The 22,513-nt window shown below is 35.5% G+C and overlaps 1 protein-coding gene across 5 annotated transcripts in view; it reads right to left on the reverse strand.

Annotated features, from left to right (window-relative positions):
* Window positions 1–22,513, reverse strand: part of LOC145992025 (uncharacterized) — a 276,188-nt gene that overhangs the window by 47,892 nt on the left and 205,783 nt on the right. The window contains exon 4 of one of the 5 annotated variants that reach the window (XM_083128069.1): window positions 7,359–8,086. The exons of the other annotated variants lie outside the window; for them this stretch is intronic. Within the exon in view, the coding sequence (XP_082984195.1) occupies window positions 7,870–8,086 (217 nt within the window). The 3' untranslated portion in view covers window positions 7,359–7,869. Of the gene's footprint in view, window positions 1–7,358; window positions 8,087–22,513 lie in introns of those variants that run through there. 5 annotated transcript variants of the gene reach the window in all.

Genomic DNA, 22,513 nt, shown 5'->3' on the forward strand with positions numbered 1-22,513 from the left:
TAAAGTCTCATCCATTGAGATATTTTTCAATGCTTAAAATTATCAGTTTTCTCCATACAGAAAATTTAGATAAATTGATAACTGACGGAAGGCAGTGTTAAAATTTTTCCAGAAATACACTTTTGAATGAGAAAAATACGTAAGAAATTATCAAAGGGTCATAATTAGATGACTGATGACTGATGCCATGTCAATCTATCATTTGCGACATGTGGAACATTTGATGGATTTTTTATTGGCGATTTTATGGGTTGATTGAAAAAGTGCCATTTTTGGGATATTATATGGCACTGCTAGCAGGTCAAAATATTGTCAATAGACACTCGCCACATGTGAAGTATTGGCTATACATTTACATGAAAAATCATAAACCAAGATTTTGTGCCGAAATTGGACTCTTGAGAGAATCCTACTCTGCCTCTGATTACACTGAATTCTCTTCAACCACTTTCGACGCTACTATGCCTGTTCTTTTAATTGATTCAGCATGGCGTATTCTTCAGAGCAGCGCGTGTGCATTGCTGAAGAGTATTTTACTACTCATTCTTACATTCATGTGCAAGAGGTTTTCCATGAAAAATCCCCTGCTTCTGCTGTACCTCACAAAGCAACTGTTTTACGACTAGTCAAACACCAACAAATGATCCCACAAATTGTTAAGTTGGTATTATTATTGAAGATTAGGCACACACAGGAGATGTACTACGTAGAAATTTTCAGCGAAAAATGCAGGATCGACCAGAACCCGAACCTGGGTCTTTGGCATACCGTAGAGATGTTAATGCATTTTTCGCGGAAAATTTCTACGTTGTACATTTCCTGCGTGTGCCTGATCTTCAATAATTAACACCTCTTCGCTGGGAGGAACCAGGCAACGTTAATGTCTACTGTATTTCAAAGGCAACAGATCCCGTTGCAGTAGCACTGGCAGAGAAGATTCCAGCAGATAAAACAGCGACAGCGAAAAATCAGGTGAGGTCAGGCCGGCTCAGTAGCTCAGTGGTTAGAGCAATGACACGGTATATCAGAGACCTGTGTTCGAGTCCTGGTCGAACCTGCATTTTTCGCTGAAATTTTCTACGTTGGTATATATTGTTGAAAATCAATTCTGAGATGTTTTCAGCAAATTATCAATATTTTTTAAAATAATGTAATTGCTTTTATTTGGATACATGCTAACATACATTTATTAACCCAGTGATAGCGTACATGATTAGTTCAGTGCAGAAAACCTGGTGTAAATACCTCTTATGGTTTTCATGGTATACATTTTCAAAGTTTGGGTTGTGTAACTTTTGAAACACACTGTACTATGCACAATTGCTAGTAGGTAGTTTCCTCGCGCCTGATTTTTAGAGCTGGCGCCTAGCTTTGAAGAAAATTTTTCGAGCACTGCTAATGACACTAAAGAGACACATGCAATGTTGTATACCCTGGTTCGTCTTACGGCTCTCCTTCTTACTTTATGAAAAAGGGTATACAACATTCTGCTTCTTCCTGTGGGAATGGTCTCGCTATATCAGAAGCACTCACTACACTGTGAAGGATTGGTCTCAATCACATTATCATAATCCTGCCAGGGAAAAAATATATTTCAGGAACATTCAAATGAATTACATAACATAATGCTACCATTAGTTCATATATAACTTTTCCTCATGAAGAACTCTGAAAGCATTGGACATGAACAGTGGTGGCTCAGTGCCCATGGTGGTAAGCTGCAAATCTAATTCCAGATTCTAACTTAGCAAACATCTTTTATGCAGAAAAAGTTAACATGCTGAAATTTGCTGCACTGTGTCGCTAGTTGTAGTGCAGAGTTGTAGTGGACCAGTTGGTATGGTATCTGACTGCTACTCAAAAGACCCAGGTTTGATTTGCATGCTGGGAAATTTTAGGCTAAGTTCCTGCAAGAACCAGCTCTGGGCCTCATCCAGTCTGCATCCCTGGAGCTAAAGGCAGTGGGAGCATGATGCCGATCATATCACCTCCATATGGTCGAGATTGTGAATATGTGCAGCCCACCTCCATATTGGCCTTTGTGCCTTCATGTCACATTGTAATGTGCAACCAAAAAGAAATTCTGTCCTTGGAAAGAGGGAAGGCAACATTAGAAGTAGAACTGTCCAGCACTATTGGCCTCGTTCCCAGTATGATTATTGTTCTTAAAATCTGTTCCTTCGTATAGAAGCATTTGTATAATAGAACTTTCTTCATTCATACATAAGAAATTTTATCATATGCTAAGTTTGCACCTTAAAGATTGAACAGCGAATTTTATAAAGGGTGTCTAAAAAGAAACGCAGGATTTCATTTAAGAAAGAAATCATTTTATGTATTTATTAGTTAGCAAAGTTATTACATTGTTTGAAAGGGTAAACAATGCCATTAAATGTGGAAGAGGATATCTGACAAATGTCCTTCACGACGCATTTGACACACTCGAATTCTTTTGACAAAATCCTGAATCACTTTTTTGCCTAACTGTGGTTCAATTCCTTTCATAACTCTTGGAATTTCTGCTTTCAATTCTGGATTTGTTCTTATTTCACAGCATAAACTTTGGACTTAAAGAATCACCAGAAAAAAAATATTGCACAGTTTGAGAGGTCGCACAGTTGTTTTATTTGTGGTGCTTCTCCTGCCGAAAATGTCAGGTAATTTGCCCACAGTCTCCGTACTTGTAATGGATTTTAATGATCGTCACTCGCTCCTCTGTTGTGTAGCACTTGATATTGACTAACCACAATGTTTTTACTACAACACGTGACCTCGCAGAACACTGCCAACCCTCCAGGGGAAAAAATTGCACACAATTTAAATCCTGTGTTACTTTTGGGACACCCTGTAGTTCAGTTTCATCACAGCATGTGGTAAACAAATCAAGTTTATGAAACACTGAAAAAAGTAAATAAATATTTATCTCTATAAATGTATTCACACATGCATTTCTGTTTAGTGTATACATCAATGTTCCAGTCCCTGGTTGCAAGTGCAAATGTTGAGAGTTGCATTAACTGCACAGAGTGGGAAATTACATCTTGAACTATTACAACATCCAGTTGCATAATACAACTTAACATTTCTTAAAGAATAAAAGTTAAAAAAACACAACTTTAAATGTGGAAAAATGTATATTCTTTATTCCACTGTACAGTGGAGTGCACAAGTAAAGCTCAGCAAATTGTCCATGACTTATTTAATTAATTTTTCTGTTGCATTCTACGCATTTTTGAGGAATGAATTTTTACGTATGCTGGTGCAGAGCTTGTCAGGAGCTTGTTTATTATTTGTTTTAATTCTTGAAGCTCTCATTGGATAAAACAAAGAGAGTAAACATGATGATGGACAATTTGCTTGGTAATACTTGTGCATCCCACTGTACTATGCTTAATTTCCATATAAACTTTTTATTTCCTTTATTTTTTAAAAAATATTTTCTTATAAAGAAGCATTACAAAGAGGATGTGACTGATAAGACAATACATGTATGAATTTATATTGTTGAACTTCAACAGAAACAATTAAAGAAATGGAAAGACAGTGACTATAATATTTTTCCTAAAAGTTTGCTAGATGAATTAACAGTGGTGGTTTCTCAGTTTCTCTGCAATAAATTAAAACACGATCTTTAAGTATTTATTAATTAAATAGAGGGGTAAATGAACAACATATATGGATTTGGATACAGATGTATGTATAAAAGTACCTAAACACTTTTCTCAAACTAGCTTCAATCTTAATTTAAATCATCACACTTTCTTGCAGAATGCATAATCTTGTGATATTCCAACAATCTCTCAGATGGCAATGCCCTTCTGCAAACCACACAGTAAAATCTATCTGGCCTGTGAAGTGACAAGTGACGGTTCCAGTTATTCTTCTGACTGAAAGATGCATTGCAATAGAGGCATTTGTAGGGCTTTTCCTTAGTGTGAACTCGAATGTGTATCATAAGTTTAGATGAACAGGAATATTCTTGTGAACACCAGGAACAAATGTGTCTGCTTGCAGATGAATTGTTATTTGCAGGTTTTGTTGCTTTTTCGTTTAGTTCAGCATTACGAGACCTGGAAAAAAAGGAACAGACTCTGTAACATCTTATAAATTAGACTAATTATTTATGACACGTCATATTGAAAACACATTTAAGATATCATGCCCTATTTATATATATATAAAGATATATAAAAAATATATAAATTATTTTATACAAGCTGCTTCTACCATTAAAATTAAGAAAAAAAAAAATATGGACTAAATATTTCTGAAACACAGGCTGTGTCCCAAAAGGTGCAAGACCATACTTGAAGCTAGCATGCTCCGAGTATGGTCTTGCAGTTCGGTCTTGAAGTCATAGACTGGAAGTGAAAGTCTTTCGAAATGCACTTTGACTGTAGCACCAAATACGATTAGTAGATGAAAGCGAGGACATGTTGTTTTTCCCGTGGTTTAAACACTTGTTTTTCACCATAGAAATCACATAACATTTTCAAATGTTCTTACACATACATTTCCACACATTAGAAGAACTTTCACCAACAACTTGCTGGCCTGTAACATATTTAGTCAAAGCAAGAATGCATGTGTAATTACTAATCTAACCGTTTTTCTTCATGTTATTATTAATATTTTCTTTATTATTATCCTATGAATATGTCGAGTAATTTGTAATATTATTCAACACATGTATGAACTGCAAGATTAAACTTTTTTTTGATATTTTTAGTGAAGAAGTAATATTTTCATTAATGTTGTCATACTATGCTCTTCATTCTAGAAATGTTTCTAATAAACGCAAAACATCAATTTATAACGAATATTACAGTCCACGAGAGCCAATGATGTGCTTTCAAAAATTATTCTCACATGGTTTTAAATTACAGTGAAAGCAATAGGACAATTTTAATAAACATACATTATAAACCACCAACCACAGAAACCTTTGGAGGAAAAAAAAAACAAAAAAACTACTGGCTGAGTGGAGACTCAAACAGCCAATCAAAATGTCAAACTCAGTTTACAATGGAGACACCCTAGCCAACTAAGCAATGGAAGATGAACCATTAAGTTCTGTTTTAACAGATTCCAATTTTATATTGTAACAGTCCACTAGTAAATGAAATAAAGACAAATTCGCACAGAAGATTACTATACTTATTCCCTGCATTTGGATAGAAAGACAACAATATTCACCTACCTCCTATCTGACCTCTTCTGGTTCTGAATAGAGAGATATGTTCTTTCCAGAACACTGACTACATTTTAAAGATTGTATTATTACTCTATGTGTTTTCAGTATTACTCTACACTTTACTCACATGCAGAAATATTACAGCCTTCTCACGCAATTTGAAGAAATAAATTTTCTGACTGTTCCAGACTTTTGAATATCTTCTTCTTCTTCCTTTCCATATTTGACATAAGATTCCAAAAAATTCTGTAATTTATGCCAGTACCATCAGACAAGCACATTAATGGTAAAAATCAAGAGATAATACATCAGTAAATGTAATTCATTGTTTAAAAATCATGGAAATACACCAAATAATTTTCCTGGGTAAATATATGATTCCATAACGGTAAATTTCACCAACTCTACCATGTGTTTCTAAAGGCAGTTTACAGTATATGTATTTTCAGAGTAGAAATGTGAAAGCCCTGAATTCAGTTGCAAGAAACGGCATATATTTTCCCTCTTCCTTATAAATACCTGTTATATCAAATTACTGTTCATAAATATGTGAAGAGAAAACTGTCTTTGATTGGGATTGTTTAAAAACATGCCGAAACTTCTACAATTTATACCATATCCTGCAAAACATTGTGTATTGTATTCTGCATTGCATATTGTATATTGAATTTTTGCCCAAAAAATTAAATTATAGGAATTTTAGGGTTAGTTTTAATGATTAAATTTCTCCTGATTGTAAAATATTTATATTTACAATTATCTTACATTTCGAGATTGCTTGAATATTTTTATGAAATTTCTTGACATTTCAGGTTTTCCAGGTAGAATGTTGCACTAGTTTAATGTCGTTGCTAACTACATCTAATAAAAATCACAGAGAGCTACAAATAACCAAAGCAATATGGGTTTATTAATGATCAATGATTAAGAATATTTATTTTGTGTTGTTACATAAATACAAATAACATTACAACTAAATCATTATTATATATTATATATATTATATTATTATTATAATGGTATATGTGTAAAGCAAGGTACTTTGTGCTCACATGATGCAATACACAGGGTGGCCACTTCAGTAAAGGTTTTGCGAATAATACTAGATAAAAAATTAACGTGTGAAGAACAAATTAACAACATCTGCAGTAAACTATCATCTAATCTATACCTGCTAAAAGAAATGGCTGAATATAATTTAACAGAAATTACCCCTATGTTGAATATGGTATAATAGCGTGGAGTGGATCATCTTATAATAATACTGTCAGAATACTGAGACTTCAAAAGAGAGCACTTAGAATAATGTACAAACTAGGCTGTAGGGAATCTTGCAAAGAGTTATTCAGGGAGAAACAAATAATTGCAATATACTCCCTATACTTCTATACGGCTATAACGTTTGTTCTAAATACTAGAAGCATGACTAAAAATAACCAAATACACAACCACAATACAAGAAGGAAAGATAATTATTACCAGAACCAACACAGACTCAATATCTCAAAACAATCACCAATGAATGCTGGGAAAATATTGTACAACCAGCTGCCTCATGACATAAAACTGATATCTCTAAAAAATAAACAAATACAAACAATAAAATAATATATGACAGAGAGAGCTCTCTACAGTCTCACCGAATTCACGGAACAAGACAATATAACTTAGAAACATGCTCAATGTGTATACACTTCACAAGCAAACCTCATGATAGTTGAACTAAACAGCCCCCTGCCTGATATTCCAGCATAATTATAATAAATGTTTTTTAAAAAAATCTTATTTTGATGCAAAGCCAACAATATGTATTTTATTGTTATTCTTATTTTCATGATGCAAGGCCAATGTACTAAACAATATGTATTTTAATTGTATTCTTATTTCAATGATGCAATGCTAATGTGTTTTTATTTTTATTGTAGTGTATTGAAGTGTATTTTTCAATGTTTACTTTGGTGTAGTAATGTAATGTACTACACAATGTTTCTTCTTTTTTGTTTTCCATGCCCTTTTAATCAAGGGTCAATGGAAGAAAATAAATTCAAATTCAAATTAAGGAGGCACTTTTTGTCATCAATTACGTTTAACAATGGGAACATATTTATAATATTTGAATCTTTTTATTTCCTCAAGATAGTAACTTAGACTTCACAATGACAATTTTATCTGTTTTCCACATATTTATCAATTTGAGCTCTATTTAAATCAATGCAAGCTTGGAGACGTAATTGGCTTTCCTTCTATCTGTTCGTGCCTTACCAGATTTTTAAGGTCTGAAACACTTCCGGTTGCATCAAATAACTTGTTGATTCTTGAGACAGTGTCACTTTTAAGTGCTAGAGGTCCACATTCCTGCGGCATTCGTCGCTGAACTTCAGCTACATGTTATTGGTAATGGAAAATACACGTACACATTTTACATGCTGCTCAATAGTTAGGCGACTTGCTGCCATTCTAAACAACATCCACTTCTTCCGCTACGTCAGTTAGATTTTACATACGTGTAAAGAACGATAAAAAGGAAAAGAAAAATACTAGCTTCATTAATACAAAAGTTACAAAATGACAAAAGATGCTCCTTTAATTCGTGGCCACCTTGTGTAAGAAGAAAAAGGAGAAAAACCACCGACCAAAATGCTGTGAACCTTGCATAAGTCCTATTTTCTTGTAATTCATTCTTTATGTTCTAGATGCACTCCCATATGACGTCTCAAACTGAATTTCACATTGAAGCTTTTCTGACACAGAGGGCACTCAAAAGGCCTTTCCTTTGTATGGGTTCGAAAGTGTCTCTTGACATCAGCTGGACTATAGAATCTTTTCAAACACAATGAACATACATGCCTTTTCACATCCTTTCCCTTTGGTAGCATTCCAACAGCAGCAAATCTGAAAATAGAGCAAAAATTAGTTGTTTTTTTTAAATTATTATTTATTATCTATATACGTCTAACAAGGCATTGCAGAAATTTTGCACTTGTTTACAAATTTTCAGTCATGAATAACGCCTACCAGACACTGTTATTTCCAAAAGCATTCCTAGGTTTGAAATGCATTAATTGCTGTATGCCTTAAAAAAATATAATTTCAAGGGAAGTAGGATATAATGTACAATAAGTTAATATCATACATGTGCATAATTTTGGAGACCATGTCTACCCCACCCTCTTCCCCTACTATTCTTAATTTAAAATTGCTTTAGTTTTCAATATCTCAAATTTTATTTTAACACACATTCAATATAACTTGCTATAAATCTGATGACAAGTTTAAAGTAATGATTAGGGCTGAGCTGATACCGATGAACCAGTGGTATCGGTATCGTTAAGTATCGGCTGAACTTTTTCCACCGATACCATTGTTTTTGAGTGGCTAGAAGTGCATCCAAAGCCAACGTTTGTTTATTTTAGAAAGTTCGTTCACTTTTTCCAACTTACCTTTGGCTTTGAATAAAGGTGAAAAAAAAAGTATTTGTGCATTTGTTAATTGAACGTGGACTCAAGTTCCGTGAACAGCAAGTACGTGACAAAGATCCATACGCAGATAAGACTCACGGTCAAGTATCTTGCAAATCAAGAGTAACATGAAATTATCCCCATAGGAGTTCCTTCAAAGTCTATCAGGCATTGATCCTACAGATGTGGCCTCGTGTCACAATAATCCCAATGAGGTCCCTGCAGTCAAAACCATCATCGGCCATGTGAGTGGTGGACGCGTCTCAGACATAGTACATAGCATATTCCAGAAAATTCAAATACCTGGGTTAATTCCCCATTTCCTTTCCGTTAGACTTTCGTTTGTCCTGACCTGTATAACTGGGTTTCAACAGGCATGTTTCGACCCAGGGAATGCATCAAGGGAATAACTTTCTTTGAATAACAGTTGATTGCACTTACTTTCTGGAAAGTGTAGTGATGGGTTTGGATTTCCTTCCACGCCAAGGAATAGAACTATGCATTTATTATTTTTAGAAATAATTTGCCGAAAGTATATATGTTGAAAGCAAAGTAACTTCTGAATATCACTGTACCGAAGTCAGTCGCCTGGTATAGAACCAAGAGACTGGTAAGCTTTCATTCTCTCCTTACATTTCATTTATTATTTTTATTCCCTTTGTTAAACTACATAAAATAAACGAGGTAGGTTTTACATTGCAGTTTTACTGTTACTTTCAGACATCCTGTCCGGGGCTGGAAAGTCATCAATTATTCTTGTATCCACGGATGATTTAATGTTAGTTTGGGAAGAGTGATCCCTTAGTTTTAGAGGAAGTTTTCAAAATTGGGGGGGGGGGGGGGTAGGGGAAACGATCACCTCACTCTTATTTCTCTCATATTTGGAACACTCTGATCGATTGTCACTGGTCTAAAAAAGATTGTAAAGTTGAGATTCATCGTTGTAACAGAGCATCATTTCGTAGCTTATTCATCGCAGCTTGTCAGAAAAACATATCTATAAATTTTATAATAATAATTATACTCATACATATTATATATATATACACACACACACACATACATATTTGTATATATGTAATTAGTAATAACTAGCCTTTGCTATTTTAAATTGGAATTATACAAGTATCGGTATCGGTGGGTATCGATGAGAGTATTGGCATCGGTATTGGTTCAAAGTGGTATCAGCTCAGCCCTAGTAAAGATATTTTACAGACAGTCATTACTGTTTGTAAGTAACAGAATAAATGATTAATGGAAATAATTTTACAATGTCTACTCTCAGAATTCCATATAATTATTTTACGTTTTCCACTTCTTGGGTTAATCACAACAATTAAGCCGAATGATTACTAATAAAATGGGGAATAGAACAAAAACAATGTAACATGCCATGCACAGGGTTCAAACCTCGGGCATATTTAATTTAATCTTTCTGTCTTCTTGGTGTGTTACTTAACTTGTAATGAATTGAATGAAAATTATTGACCTTTTTAACCTGGTGAACCAACCAACTTGAAGAATGTGCTAGGCGAAAGTGTCAGTCATACTGTTTTGTTTATACAAATTTTTCACATGGCATCCAGCATCCTTCTAGCAGAAATAAACTTGGCTGCAGACCTTCTTCCTCATTTTAATATAATTTTAAGAACATTTAAGGCACACCCACCTTGTGCATGTTGCTTCATATTGCTCTCTCTTCAAATTATATTGCATTTTCCAAATAGGCAAAGTTTTAAACTGTCATGCATGCACACTGTCTGCAAGAAGCAGACAATTTTCACAGAATAAACCAGCCTCCCAGTTGGCGAGTTTTGTGCAAGAACGAACTTCATGCATCACATGTAAATTGACACAAGGAATGCAATTACAAATTTCACAATCTTCATGCTAGCACTTAATGAACAGCCGTAACTCATTTAACATATTAAACTCATAAGAATTTTGGGTGTCATGCAAGGATGTAGAAGTCATACAAGGATGGCAAATAAAACAAAGGCATCATTCTCAACTACATATATATAGTACTTAATTTTATTTGAATTTTTAGCTACTTTAAATAGCTTCTTACATAGTTAGCTTAATTGCAACAATCAGAATGAATGGTACTAGAGTGCCGCAATGAGAGGATTTCACTCAAGTGTCAAATAGTTCACACGAACACCGCTAGATAGCAGATAGATTTCAGAGCTTGTTTGCTTGAATGAATAACATTCAAACAGGTAAAACGAGTGGTATATTGTCGATGCCCAGTAGTGCATGTATAACTGTAATTTGTCTGTGGTAGTTGGCCCTCAAATATGGATCATGAAGCGAAAGACGCAGTAAAATTAAAATTTAAGTACACATAGTCATCTCCATGTTGAAATGTAGTTTAGCCTATCTTACCAATACAGGGATACATAAAAATCAAATAGACGATTGTAGGCTGAGAGTACCATATTTTAATCATATGTGTTTACGATTATTGTCACATTTAAATTATATTCCATTTTATATGCTCAAGCGTAGCATGCTCGAAGGTGACAGACTCGAACAAGTATGAGCGAGCAAAAGTGGTTCCATGCAGCACTCTAAATTGTACACTGATGAAATAGGAAAAGGCTCAAACATGATGGAACATGCTTCACCATTGATCATAACAATGGATCCTGAATAAAAATAATTTACATTTGAACAAAATCAGAAAACTCGTTGTTGAGAAATCTTCATTTGAAGAAAAGACAAATTATATATACATATGTATATATGTATAAGAAAAAGTTTGATATTTCATGACCCAGGTCGCAGTTTCAACAGAGAAGAAAGAGATTGTGGTTACGAAGAGTAGAGGCACAGAATATATATATAATAAAATGCTACAATTTCAAAATGTTCAAACAATGGACATTTCCACTAAATTTTGCTTACAATAATTTTCAAAACTACACCCTCGAATGAGTGTCAGGAGAAGAGGACAAGATTGGAACACTGTGGAAAGAGAGGAATGGTGAAAGACAGAAGAAAATGGAGAGGCTTGACTTCTAGCCAGAGGCAGGAAACGGCGAAGGATGATGATGATGATGATGACCCTCGAAAAATGATCCCTGCAAGTTCTCACATTTCTCTGTGTTCAGTTTGAGGCAAAAATGAGACTTCCAAAGCTGCGATGGCCCACCATGTTAATACATCATTACTTAGAGCTCATTTGTTGTCTGCTCTTCGAGCATTCAGTTTACTGGAGGTAGCCCACGGAGAGCCATTCTGTACAGATTTAAATAATGGCAGAAAGAGCAATAGTCGAATGGAAAGCTATGCTTTGTAATGATCATTCTTCTATTAAACATCCCTGCTGCCCACATGCAAGATAAATAAGTGTTCTGCCACGTGCGTGTTCTCATCAAGTCATGCAAAAAATATTGCTTGTAAAATTGGTTACTTATATTTATCGAAATATACTGTAACCTGTAGTGCAAAATAACAATGAGATAAAAGTATGGTATTCAGATTTCATATTGTTCACTTTATTTATAAACCTTATACTTTCATTTCAATAAGGCAATTTCAGTTTGTGTTTCGTTTCTGGTGTGCAGTCATTATAAATTGTGAGCAAATATTTTTATGCAGATAAGAGAAGATTACATCAGTGTCCTCCTGCACCCCAACTTTGAATACTGCTTGTAGTCATTCATCTTCATTGTAGCGATTAGCCAAAAGCGGCAAGAAATGTGATGTTAGAGAAGATAAATACTAAATTGACCACGCATTCTCATCATTGCGGTTAGACAAAATTATGAAAAATTGACATAAAAGTAGGATAGATACATAAATTTGCAATATATATATATGTATATATTAACTGAAGAAAACAGTCGTTTAGTGCAGGAAATTTCAAAACTCCACTTAATATATATATCTACCTTCTTGAAAATGCGACTCAGATCGCGAAATATTGAATTATTTCTATTCGTGTGGTAAGTGTTTACTGTCTCCTTCATTATTTGTATATATATATATATATATACATATATATATATATATATATATATATATATATATATATATATATATATATATATATATATATATATATATATATATATATATATATTTACCATATCACCACTTATACTGAAGAAATTGATGTGTAAACTTGGGTGTTCTAAATGTGTTGTTATTTTAAAATTTGTGAACAAAATATTATGACGAAAATAATTGTAATTCCAGAAAAGGCATTTTTGTGACAATAATTTATTGCCAGTCAGAATGAACAATAGCAATGAACAAGGCTGTTCATGTGTTCAGCCATTGACTGTTACCAGTATTGCTTTGTCAGTCCACGGAAAAACCCTCTACCAAGTGGCTGAATTATAGTAAATACTGCTCACGTTTTTACACTGGAAGTTATAAGATACTTGTGTTTTGCACAGTAACAAATAACTTTGAAGTGATGAAGTCAGGCCAATCAGAGGACGTTTTCTCTTCAGTGACATAGAACTTGAATTTCAGCAGTGCTTGAAGGTGTGTTTCTCAAAAACTAAAACAAATATCACTGAAATATTTTGCACATGCCATTTTTGTGTCATTATCCATAAAATGAATGGGTTTAAAATGTATGTCATGTCATAGTGGAAATGTCCATTGCATAACCATAATTACTAAACCAGATTTAATTTAATAACTTTACGCCACTTTATAATTATTCCTTGGATGTTGAAAATATTCTCTGGAGTATTATTTTGAAGGCTGGGCTGGGCTGTTCTGCAACTATTTCCCATCTCTTCTTTCATGTTATATAGCGATTAAAATGACCTAATTAGTAATACCATACCTTAATCTCATGTAATAATGCAAACATCAATCTTCGGAACATTACCGGAGCTTCAAAAAAATTATCCAAACATATTAAAATGTAACTTTATAATATTCATCAGCATAAATTGGAGATAAAAGAATGCTGTATGTGCAAGAAAAAATGTCCATTGATGACAATGAGAGAGAAAACATCAACAAAGCAGCCTGCCCAAAGTTAAGTCTCGTGAAACAATGATTTAGTTTTATGATAATGTTACTACTGTAATTGTAGGATCAGATTCTATGTGTTAGTAAGTATTCATGTCTGGAAGTACATGTTGCATTTTGTGAATTTCCTTGCCTATAAAGTATTAATCTATTCACACTGATCCATTAATTCTCCTTTTGGAACTCTCACGGGCCATGGATTTGGGTAGACAACAAATTCGAGACCAGAAAGCTGTAATAATATGCTCTGATGGATTTTGTTGCCTTCAATTTTCTCAATAACAGATATTATGAGGGTAAGTCAATATATAATTTGCAAAATTGAATAGAAAGAAAAGTTGATGAAATGTGGTTTATTTTTCAACGTAATCTTCATGAACATTTTGGCACTTGTCCCAGCATTTCATGAGTTCCTCAAAGCCAGCAGCAAAGAAGGTTTGTGGTTGGTGTCATAGCCAGCTGGTAACCTCCCGATGGACCTCCTCCACATCCTGGAACCGGTGACCATCCAAGTGATTCTTTAGTGGGCCGAAGAGACTAAAGTCGGATGGTGCCAATCCGAACTTTAGGCAGGATGTTCCAGTAGTTTTCAACCTATGTGAGCCACTGTGGTATTGGCACTGTGTGGACGAGCGTTGTCATCTAACAGAAGAACTCCATCTGTCAAAGCACCTGGACGTTTCCTGCGAATGGCTGACCATAACTTCTTCAATACATGGCTGCACTGACAGTGTGACTCTGGGGCAGAAATTCCACGGGTAGGATGTCTTTACTGTCCCAAAACATGGTGACCATCACCTTCCATGCTGACTGGGTGACCTTGAACACCTGCCATCTTATCCACTTGGCACTCGAATGACTCACCGCCGCACGAGAACGTGAATACTAGCGCCATATATGATACATGGTGGTGCTGCCACCTACACCGACACTTCCAGAAAGAATCAGTGCAACGACTGATATTCATAAAACAATTTCACATTGCAGCAATTAGATGATATTTCATTTTGCAACTTATATATTGACTTCCCCTCTTACTAAACTAGAATTTTCTTTAAACACTACATGCTGTCGAATCATATTATTACATGTTGTATTTATGTTACAGTTATTTTGCATAATTTTCGAACCTCTTAGTTAATCACAGTGAGTGCTTATTTGTTGTAGATTACTCTAGGGAACAAATTTCAACTTTTTTTTCTTCTGTATCCTGGATTAAATAATGTGTTCTTTATTAATTTCGGAGTAAGGAATTTAGAGATAGTCTCAAAATTTGTGTATCCGAGATACACAGGGTGTCTCAAAAGTCTCACAACCGAGACTTTGAACGTTCTTAACTTTTGTACAAAGAACAATAGAGACATGAAGCTTGTACTAGATATTAACTTTATCTGTATGGATATTCATTAAACACGAAAATAATTATCTGCACAAATGTTCAGTATGGAATAAAAACTTGAAAGGTGTAAAAAAAAAAAAAAAATACTGTATGAAGAAAAGAAAAACATGGATAAAATATTTATATCGCTTGCAATAATTTTTTATGTGTGTCGATAGTTTCAATGGGTATTTATTGAATTGATAAAATAACGATGCATTTTTATGTATTCTATGTATAAAAAGTAAAAAGAAAGGTGAAGTTCCTTGTGCATATAGCAACATGCTATGAAGGCACATTAGGGGATGAGAGTTATTTTGTGCATTACAGACGATTTATGGGGTTAATCATAACAAAATTATGTTTTTTAAAAACAATTACAAAGTGTGCTGGCAATATTGGTCATGTCAGAGTACAGTACCAGGTGTGCTGACATCTGGCGATGTTATTCAATTAAATTTCAGATGAAATAAAAGATTTGAAATTTATCATGAAAAAATGTAACTTACCTACTTTTTCTCTCTAACACTATAGTTTATATTTAAAAATACTTTCCTGGTCACGAGAAATGTTCAATTCCACTGTGGTGGATAGTGATTTAGGAATTGGGAATCCCTCACAATGTGGTACTGACTTCAATGCAGAGGGCACATTGGCATATGCATATGCCTTTATTCTTCGTGGAATAGCCACGCATTACGATGCGACAAAAATAACAATCTTTCACATGGTCCCTTGGTTTAAGCCATATCATAGATATATCAAAAGTCATTGAATGAATACTATTCAACCATTCTCTTAGCATTAAAGCACAACTCTGACATGTAACATGTGAAACACATGGACGGTCTTGACTTCCCAGTGACAACCAAAGTACAGTCGGTACATTATCTTTACACAATCTGTGATGTTTTTACATTGCAATTTTGGATTGCACTGGTCATAAATGTAACAGAATGTGTTAGGATGATATACACAGCTAAGGGGTTCTTTCAGTCGACATAGTTTATCACAGTCCAGTCCACTGTGTCATTGCACATCTCAAAGGCTGTAAACTGCATGTTCATTTATTACAATGCATATTAATATCCTTTATTGTAGCAAGCAGCGTTACAATACACATCACATACAAACACATAAAAGATGACTGAAGGTATACATGAGATTGCCAGATTACAAGAAAAGCGGAATTCAGTGGTGCATACATTACCCATATTATACCAAATATGACGTCACGCGTACATCGAAAATGGTACATGATGGAGAAAAATGAGTGGCAAATCTAAAATCAGCATGCCGAAATTAGTTAAAGAGCACATATTCGCTAACAGGGTACAAAATGGCTGTTCCCTAGTGTTATCAATATTTCTGTATGCTGCATATTCTGCATGTTTGATAGCATGTAAGAATATTATGGCATGCGACATTTTCACAGTCTGAATACCCCTGATAAAATGACAGCTATTGTAATGTTCTGATTACTTCCTAAATCAACCTATGAATGTTTTAAACCAAACCTCTGGACTATTTAAATGGTATAATGGTCTGTGAAAGTTTATTTTAGATCAACAAACTTCTTATGTGAATCATCAGATCCAGTGGATTTCAATAAAACACATAGTTTGTTGAATCAGTTATGAGTTATATACTGTATTTACGCGTGTATAGTGCGCGTGTGTGTATAATGCGCACTCTGGTTTTGGATGGGTAAAAGTGACAAAAAAATTATATCTCGTATATAATGTGCAGCAGGGACGTAGCTAGGTTGATCAGTTTGGGGGGGGCCTACACATGAGATTTTTTCTATCAAAGTATTATAAATTAACAAACTATTTATACACCATATAGGCCTATAGTGTATACATACATTATAAATGTATGTGTGTGTGTCTGTGTGTGTATATATATATCTATATATAGAGTTAGTCTTGTAAAAAAAAAAGGAGCAAGGGCCTCCTCGTCGCCTTGTAATCAAGGGGTTCCGGGTTCGATACCCGGTGGATGCTCATAGTGGTTCGGATCCCACTTTACACTGTAGAACCAGTCCCGATTTGACTTACTGTGTATAAAGTGGACTTAAAACACCAACTCAATCAATCAATAAATTGGAAAGGAACATCATTTTCTTCTGTAGCTCCCAACAGTCTACGGATATACTCTCGCGAAATCCACAGACATTATTTGGGAAACTAATGAATGAACTCATTAGCTTAATGGCTGATACACCAAGAACAATGTTATTAGTCTTTTAGATTTGAAATTTGCTGGAAGAAAATTGAGAAGTAGATGAAATCCTTTTCCGTGGTTTTAGATATAACGTCCTGGAACCAGGTTTACAAGTATTGGCACAGTGCAAATATGAAATGTGTGTGTAATGAGTTCAAGCTAGGCATCTCATGTATACAGTTCATACCGGAATCGAATCCGGTATCTCTTAGTTCAAGGCGACCGCGTTAAGCACTATTCTATAGGGCGGGCCCGAGTCTTCTATGGCATCTGATTGTTCACTTGGGAAATGATGACGATAAGAAATTATATGTACACGTCTAATTTCTTAAAATTAATCTTATTTGTGTGTGGAAAACTGAATATATGATGGCACTGGATAAAACAAAGTTCCCACACGCTCAAATGATTACGCTCTCGTCTTTGGTTCGGCAGGTTCAAGAATCTGCTCGGGTGCGATTCCCGATGGAGGCACATAGTTGTTCGGATCTCACATTAAACTGTAGGTCCAGTCCCGATTAGCCTTACTGTGCCACACTGTGTGTGTGTGACTTAAAACACCAGTTCAATTAATCTATCAATCGAAAGGTTCAAGTTCCGATCCCTGGTGGTCAGGCCGGTAGCCAGAATTTGATTTCGGAAGGGGCTTATCCCTTATCGGCAGCAGTCATATCAAGACGAAAAGGTTGGGGGGGAGGAGTAAATGCGCTGAAGATGAATTTCTTGGTTGCAACTTACCATATACAAGATGTTTAATCCTGTTAATGAAGTAAATTTCATTACTACTAAACATTATTAAAATCAGATATTTGTAGGATTTCGGGATAAGACTGCAGCACCCGAGCCCCTTCCCTGGGTATGTGCCTGCTAGTATTAGTTCTAAAATTTCTGTGCTGTTTCAACATCGTGAGGACAATTTGTGAAATACTTAAAAGTGATATGGAAGCAAATTTTGCTCTCGAAACTATATGGGACTCGATGTGTAGACCACGTGCAACTGAATGAAAGAACACTTCACAGGCCTTGTCCCTCAATATTAATTTTACTGACTAATTGTAAGTTTTATTGGGCCTCCTTTATGAAGCAATGGAATCAAGGGGTCCCGGGTTCAATACCTGGAGGACACACATAGTGGTTTGGATCCCCGATTAGCCTTACTGTGCATCAGGTGGACTTAAAACATGAACTCGATAACTGGAAGGTTTTAGAAGAACTAAGCATGGCTTTTTATGCATCGCACAACTTTGCTTCTTTTCACCCTACTTTTAAAGTTTTTCTTCCTAAGAATTCCACTGAGTATAACACGCTACAAAACCAGAGGTCCAAGGTTTGGACGTTGGACAGGTGTGGTTGCATCATGTCTGTCCCATTGGCATTACTTCGGCCTTCTGAAAACTTATGAACTACTCCCCCCCCCCCCCCCCAATGGCCTAACATTCAACAATTGCCACCAGTAGCAAGAGCTACAAATACGATGGTGGATTAATAAAAAGTGAAGAAGTAAAGTGTTCCCCTGTGCTTAGCACCATGCCATGAAGGTGTATAGGGGGTGTGGGGATAATGCCCCACACTTTCTTGATCCGGTCGTGAGTGGGGGTGATGTGATCAGCACCATGCCCCTGACCGCCTTTACCCCCCAGGGTCTCCCCCAGGTACCCATGTTATTCGACGCTGGGTGGACGCCGGGGCCGCTTCCAACCTTAGAAAAGTTCCCGGATTTGAACCGGCCGGGGATCGAACCCGGGACATACCAGTTACATATTATATTTTTATGTCAGCGTTTGTTCTTGTTTGTTGTAAGTGTAGTTCCGTTTCTAGGATCGATAACTACAGTTTTAGGAGAATCTGAACCACTATGTGCTTCCATTACACCATTGGGGAGGCCTATTGTTACATCAAATTTTTATTGCTAGATATCATTGTCTTGACTGTATATTTTTTTGAATGCTGCTAGCCAGACAAAATAAGGTTTCCAAATTCATTGTCATCTAATTTTTGTAAATGCATAATGAATAATTGTATATATTGTGTATATTATATATATTGTTACAATTTATATAGTTATCATTACAATTATAGTATATTGTTACAACATATTGGTAATGGTAGAAATTGATAAGAATCTTGGAAATGATATCAGCTTAGCACTAAAGAATATGACAGACATAGTTTTCAGCAATACATAAAAAAGCGATTGTCGTTAATATCAAAACAGAGTTGGTTTTTCCTCTGTTGCAGTTTCTGCATGTAGCACTTTATGATGATTCAGCTCATCTTCAGACCGCAATTTTTTATCGCAAACTTTACAGTAAAACTTTTTTCCTGAATGAACAGTCATATGACGCATCATACTATTCTTGTAACTGAACTGCCTGTTGCACACAAAACAGGAAAATTGTTTCTTTGCAATGTTATCTGATTCGTGGACCATCAAATGACGACGCCAACTACTCTTGTGACTAAATTGCTTATTACATACTGAACAAGTGTATGGTTTCTCTTTTGTATGCACTCGAATGTGCTCCTCATATCTCGATGGAGCATCACATTCCTTCAAGCACCAAGGACAAATCATTTTGTTCCTGTACACCTTTGTCTTTGGGTCTGCTGACTGATTTCCATCAGGTTTGGCAGCATCTGAAACACCAGTGGAGCTGAAAAGAGAGCAATAAATTCTTTTACACTATCATATTTGTTAAAACTCTACTGCGTAATGTTTACATCCTTACAGCAATAACAAAAAAAAACAAAAAAAACTATAAATACAGCTTAACAATTTACCTTTATTTAGCAAAAGTACAACCGATTTTAAGCATATTTTGTTGGGCCATTTTAAGTAAGTGTGGTTAATGTAGTCACAGTCTCCATGACCCCACCTTTCTCTCTTGTATCACAACTCATCAAAAGGTTTCTTCCATCTCTGAAAAGTCATCATTGTCATCCTTTGTTAGGTGTCTGGGTTTGTTAAAATGCTTGGTCTTCCAGAATGCAGTTGAAAATCGTTGATCAATTCCTACAGTGTTACAACCAGTGCTTGGAACAGTGGCTGAGCATTATTTTTCCAATAGTTCAATAGTGTAAGCTTAGCATGATTAAGGTTATTCCTATTTTCTATTACTGTATATATCTGAATGCAAGACGACTCCGAATTCAAGCTGAACCCCCCCCCCCCCATTTTTCAACAAGGGATTACAGAAAAACTATTTTCAAAACTTACAAATGGTTACCTTATTACAAGTAAATGAAAGAGACAATAAAAGTACCGGTACCCAAAAAATAAAATCAGAGACAGACATCCCAGATGCAGATACAGATAGCGTATAGTACAGCAACAGCACATCCACAAAAACATTACGTGATTATAAACACATATAGCATCACTCTCGGTACTCATATAAAATTGGTGCCATTAGAAACAGAATCTCAAAAAATTTTAATACTTAAAATAATTTAAAAAAAATTAGTACTTAACTACCTACCTCAGTGGCACTCAATGTGTGCTCCTCGTGTCACGCTGCAAACATCAAGGCTATATTCCCACTCATGCCACACATGTCCCAACATATCAGTGATGGTTCCGATGGCGGTAATGATACGACGTTTCAGATCTTCCAGATCTGGAGGCAGTGGAGGTACGTATACAAGATATTTTATGTGACCCCCATAAGAAGAAGTCACAGACAGGCAAGTCAGGGGGCCTCGGTGGCCACTTGCAGAACAAAGCATCTTTGTTTCCAGAGCACCCACTCCATCTTCCTTCAAGTTTCTCATTTAGAAAATTCCGAACATCGAGATGCCAGTGAGGAGGTGGAAAATAAATTCATTGTCTTCTTCTTCTAATTGTCAAAAAAGCCAGTGACTGAGCATATCAAGCCAATTCATACCGTTAATAGTGTCCTCGTGAAAGAAAAATGGTGCATACACTTTCAGTTTCGAAACGGCATAGAACCCATTTACCTTAGGGGAGTTACGTTTAACTTCCAAAACAAAATGTGGATTCTGGGTCCCCCAAATCCTAACATTGTGTTTGTTTACTTTCCCATTGACGTGGAACATCGCTTCATCACTGAAAATGATTTTCGCTGACAGGTCCTCATTATTCTCCATAAGTGTTAATAAATGTTCACAGAAAGAAAGTCAGTTTTCACTGTCATCAGGTTTCAACTTTTGCAGTAACTGCAATTTGTACGGATGAAACTTCAAACGAGGACGTAGGATTTTGGACACGGAGGATTTAGGGATGTTTAAGTGCAGGCTAGCTCTACGCACAGACTTTATAGGACTACGTCTCCCGCACCTGTTCCACAATTTACACATTGGCAGATGGTCTCCCTGAATGGCCTTTCTTGTGAATACATATGCATCCTCGCTCTACAAAATATCTGTACCATCTCAGAATCGTCTTGTCAGTAGGTGCCACATGTCTGAAGGTCCGTCGGAAGGCATGCTGAACTGTCACTACTATCAGTGTATTATGGTATTTCAGTACACACCAACTACGTTCCTGTGGGTTCGCCATGAATCTTTAAACACTACAGAATTCACACTGAACTGAAATGCAAACCTAAACATCCAGTAAACAATAGTAACACAATTTGCTTCTAACAACAATGCCATTTACAATAACACATTAACAATTGAAAGATTCTTTTCCATTTTTTTCATTCTTTTATTGTTATGCCATCTATTGTTGTAGTTAACATCAACGATTACACATCCGCTAAAATCCTTTCAGCTGTTCTTTCGAATGGTATCGGTATAAATTTCATAATATACATATTAACATTTTGTGGTTGTTTAAATCATGAATGTTCTTGTGGACACGCTGTATAGTATATCACACTTTACTACGAAGTTTAAAAGTGAAATCTACAAGGTCTCACAACAAATTGATAAAAAAAATGTTCGCCACAATACTAATTACGGGCTATCACACAACAATGCTCAAAGGGCATGCGAACGTTCAAGGCTAAAGCAGTAGGCATAGCAGAGGGTAGAGTTCGAGCTTAGTGGTTCTGTTCAGTAAACAAAAGGAAAATTCCACATCATATGCCATGAAAGCAAGACGACCCCATACATCTGGGCACGAAATTGCAGCAAAATAACTCTTCTTGGATTCAGAAATATACGGTACTATCATTGATAATGTAATAAGTCTCTCCTGCATGTGTACTACACATGCATGTGTGTATCTTCTTCAAAGCAGATTACTTTCTTGAGTAATTGCAACTAGATACTTCTTTTAAATGAATAACT

The sequence above is a fragment of the Lepisma saccharinum genome, chromosome 9 (genome assembly GCF_977018435.1).
Source record: "Lepisma saccharinum chromosome 9, izLepSacc3.1, whole genome shotgun sequence".
Lineage (NCBI taxonomy): Eukaryota > Metazoa > Arthropoda > Insecta > Zygentoma > Lepismatidae > Lepisma > Lepisma saccharinum.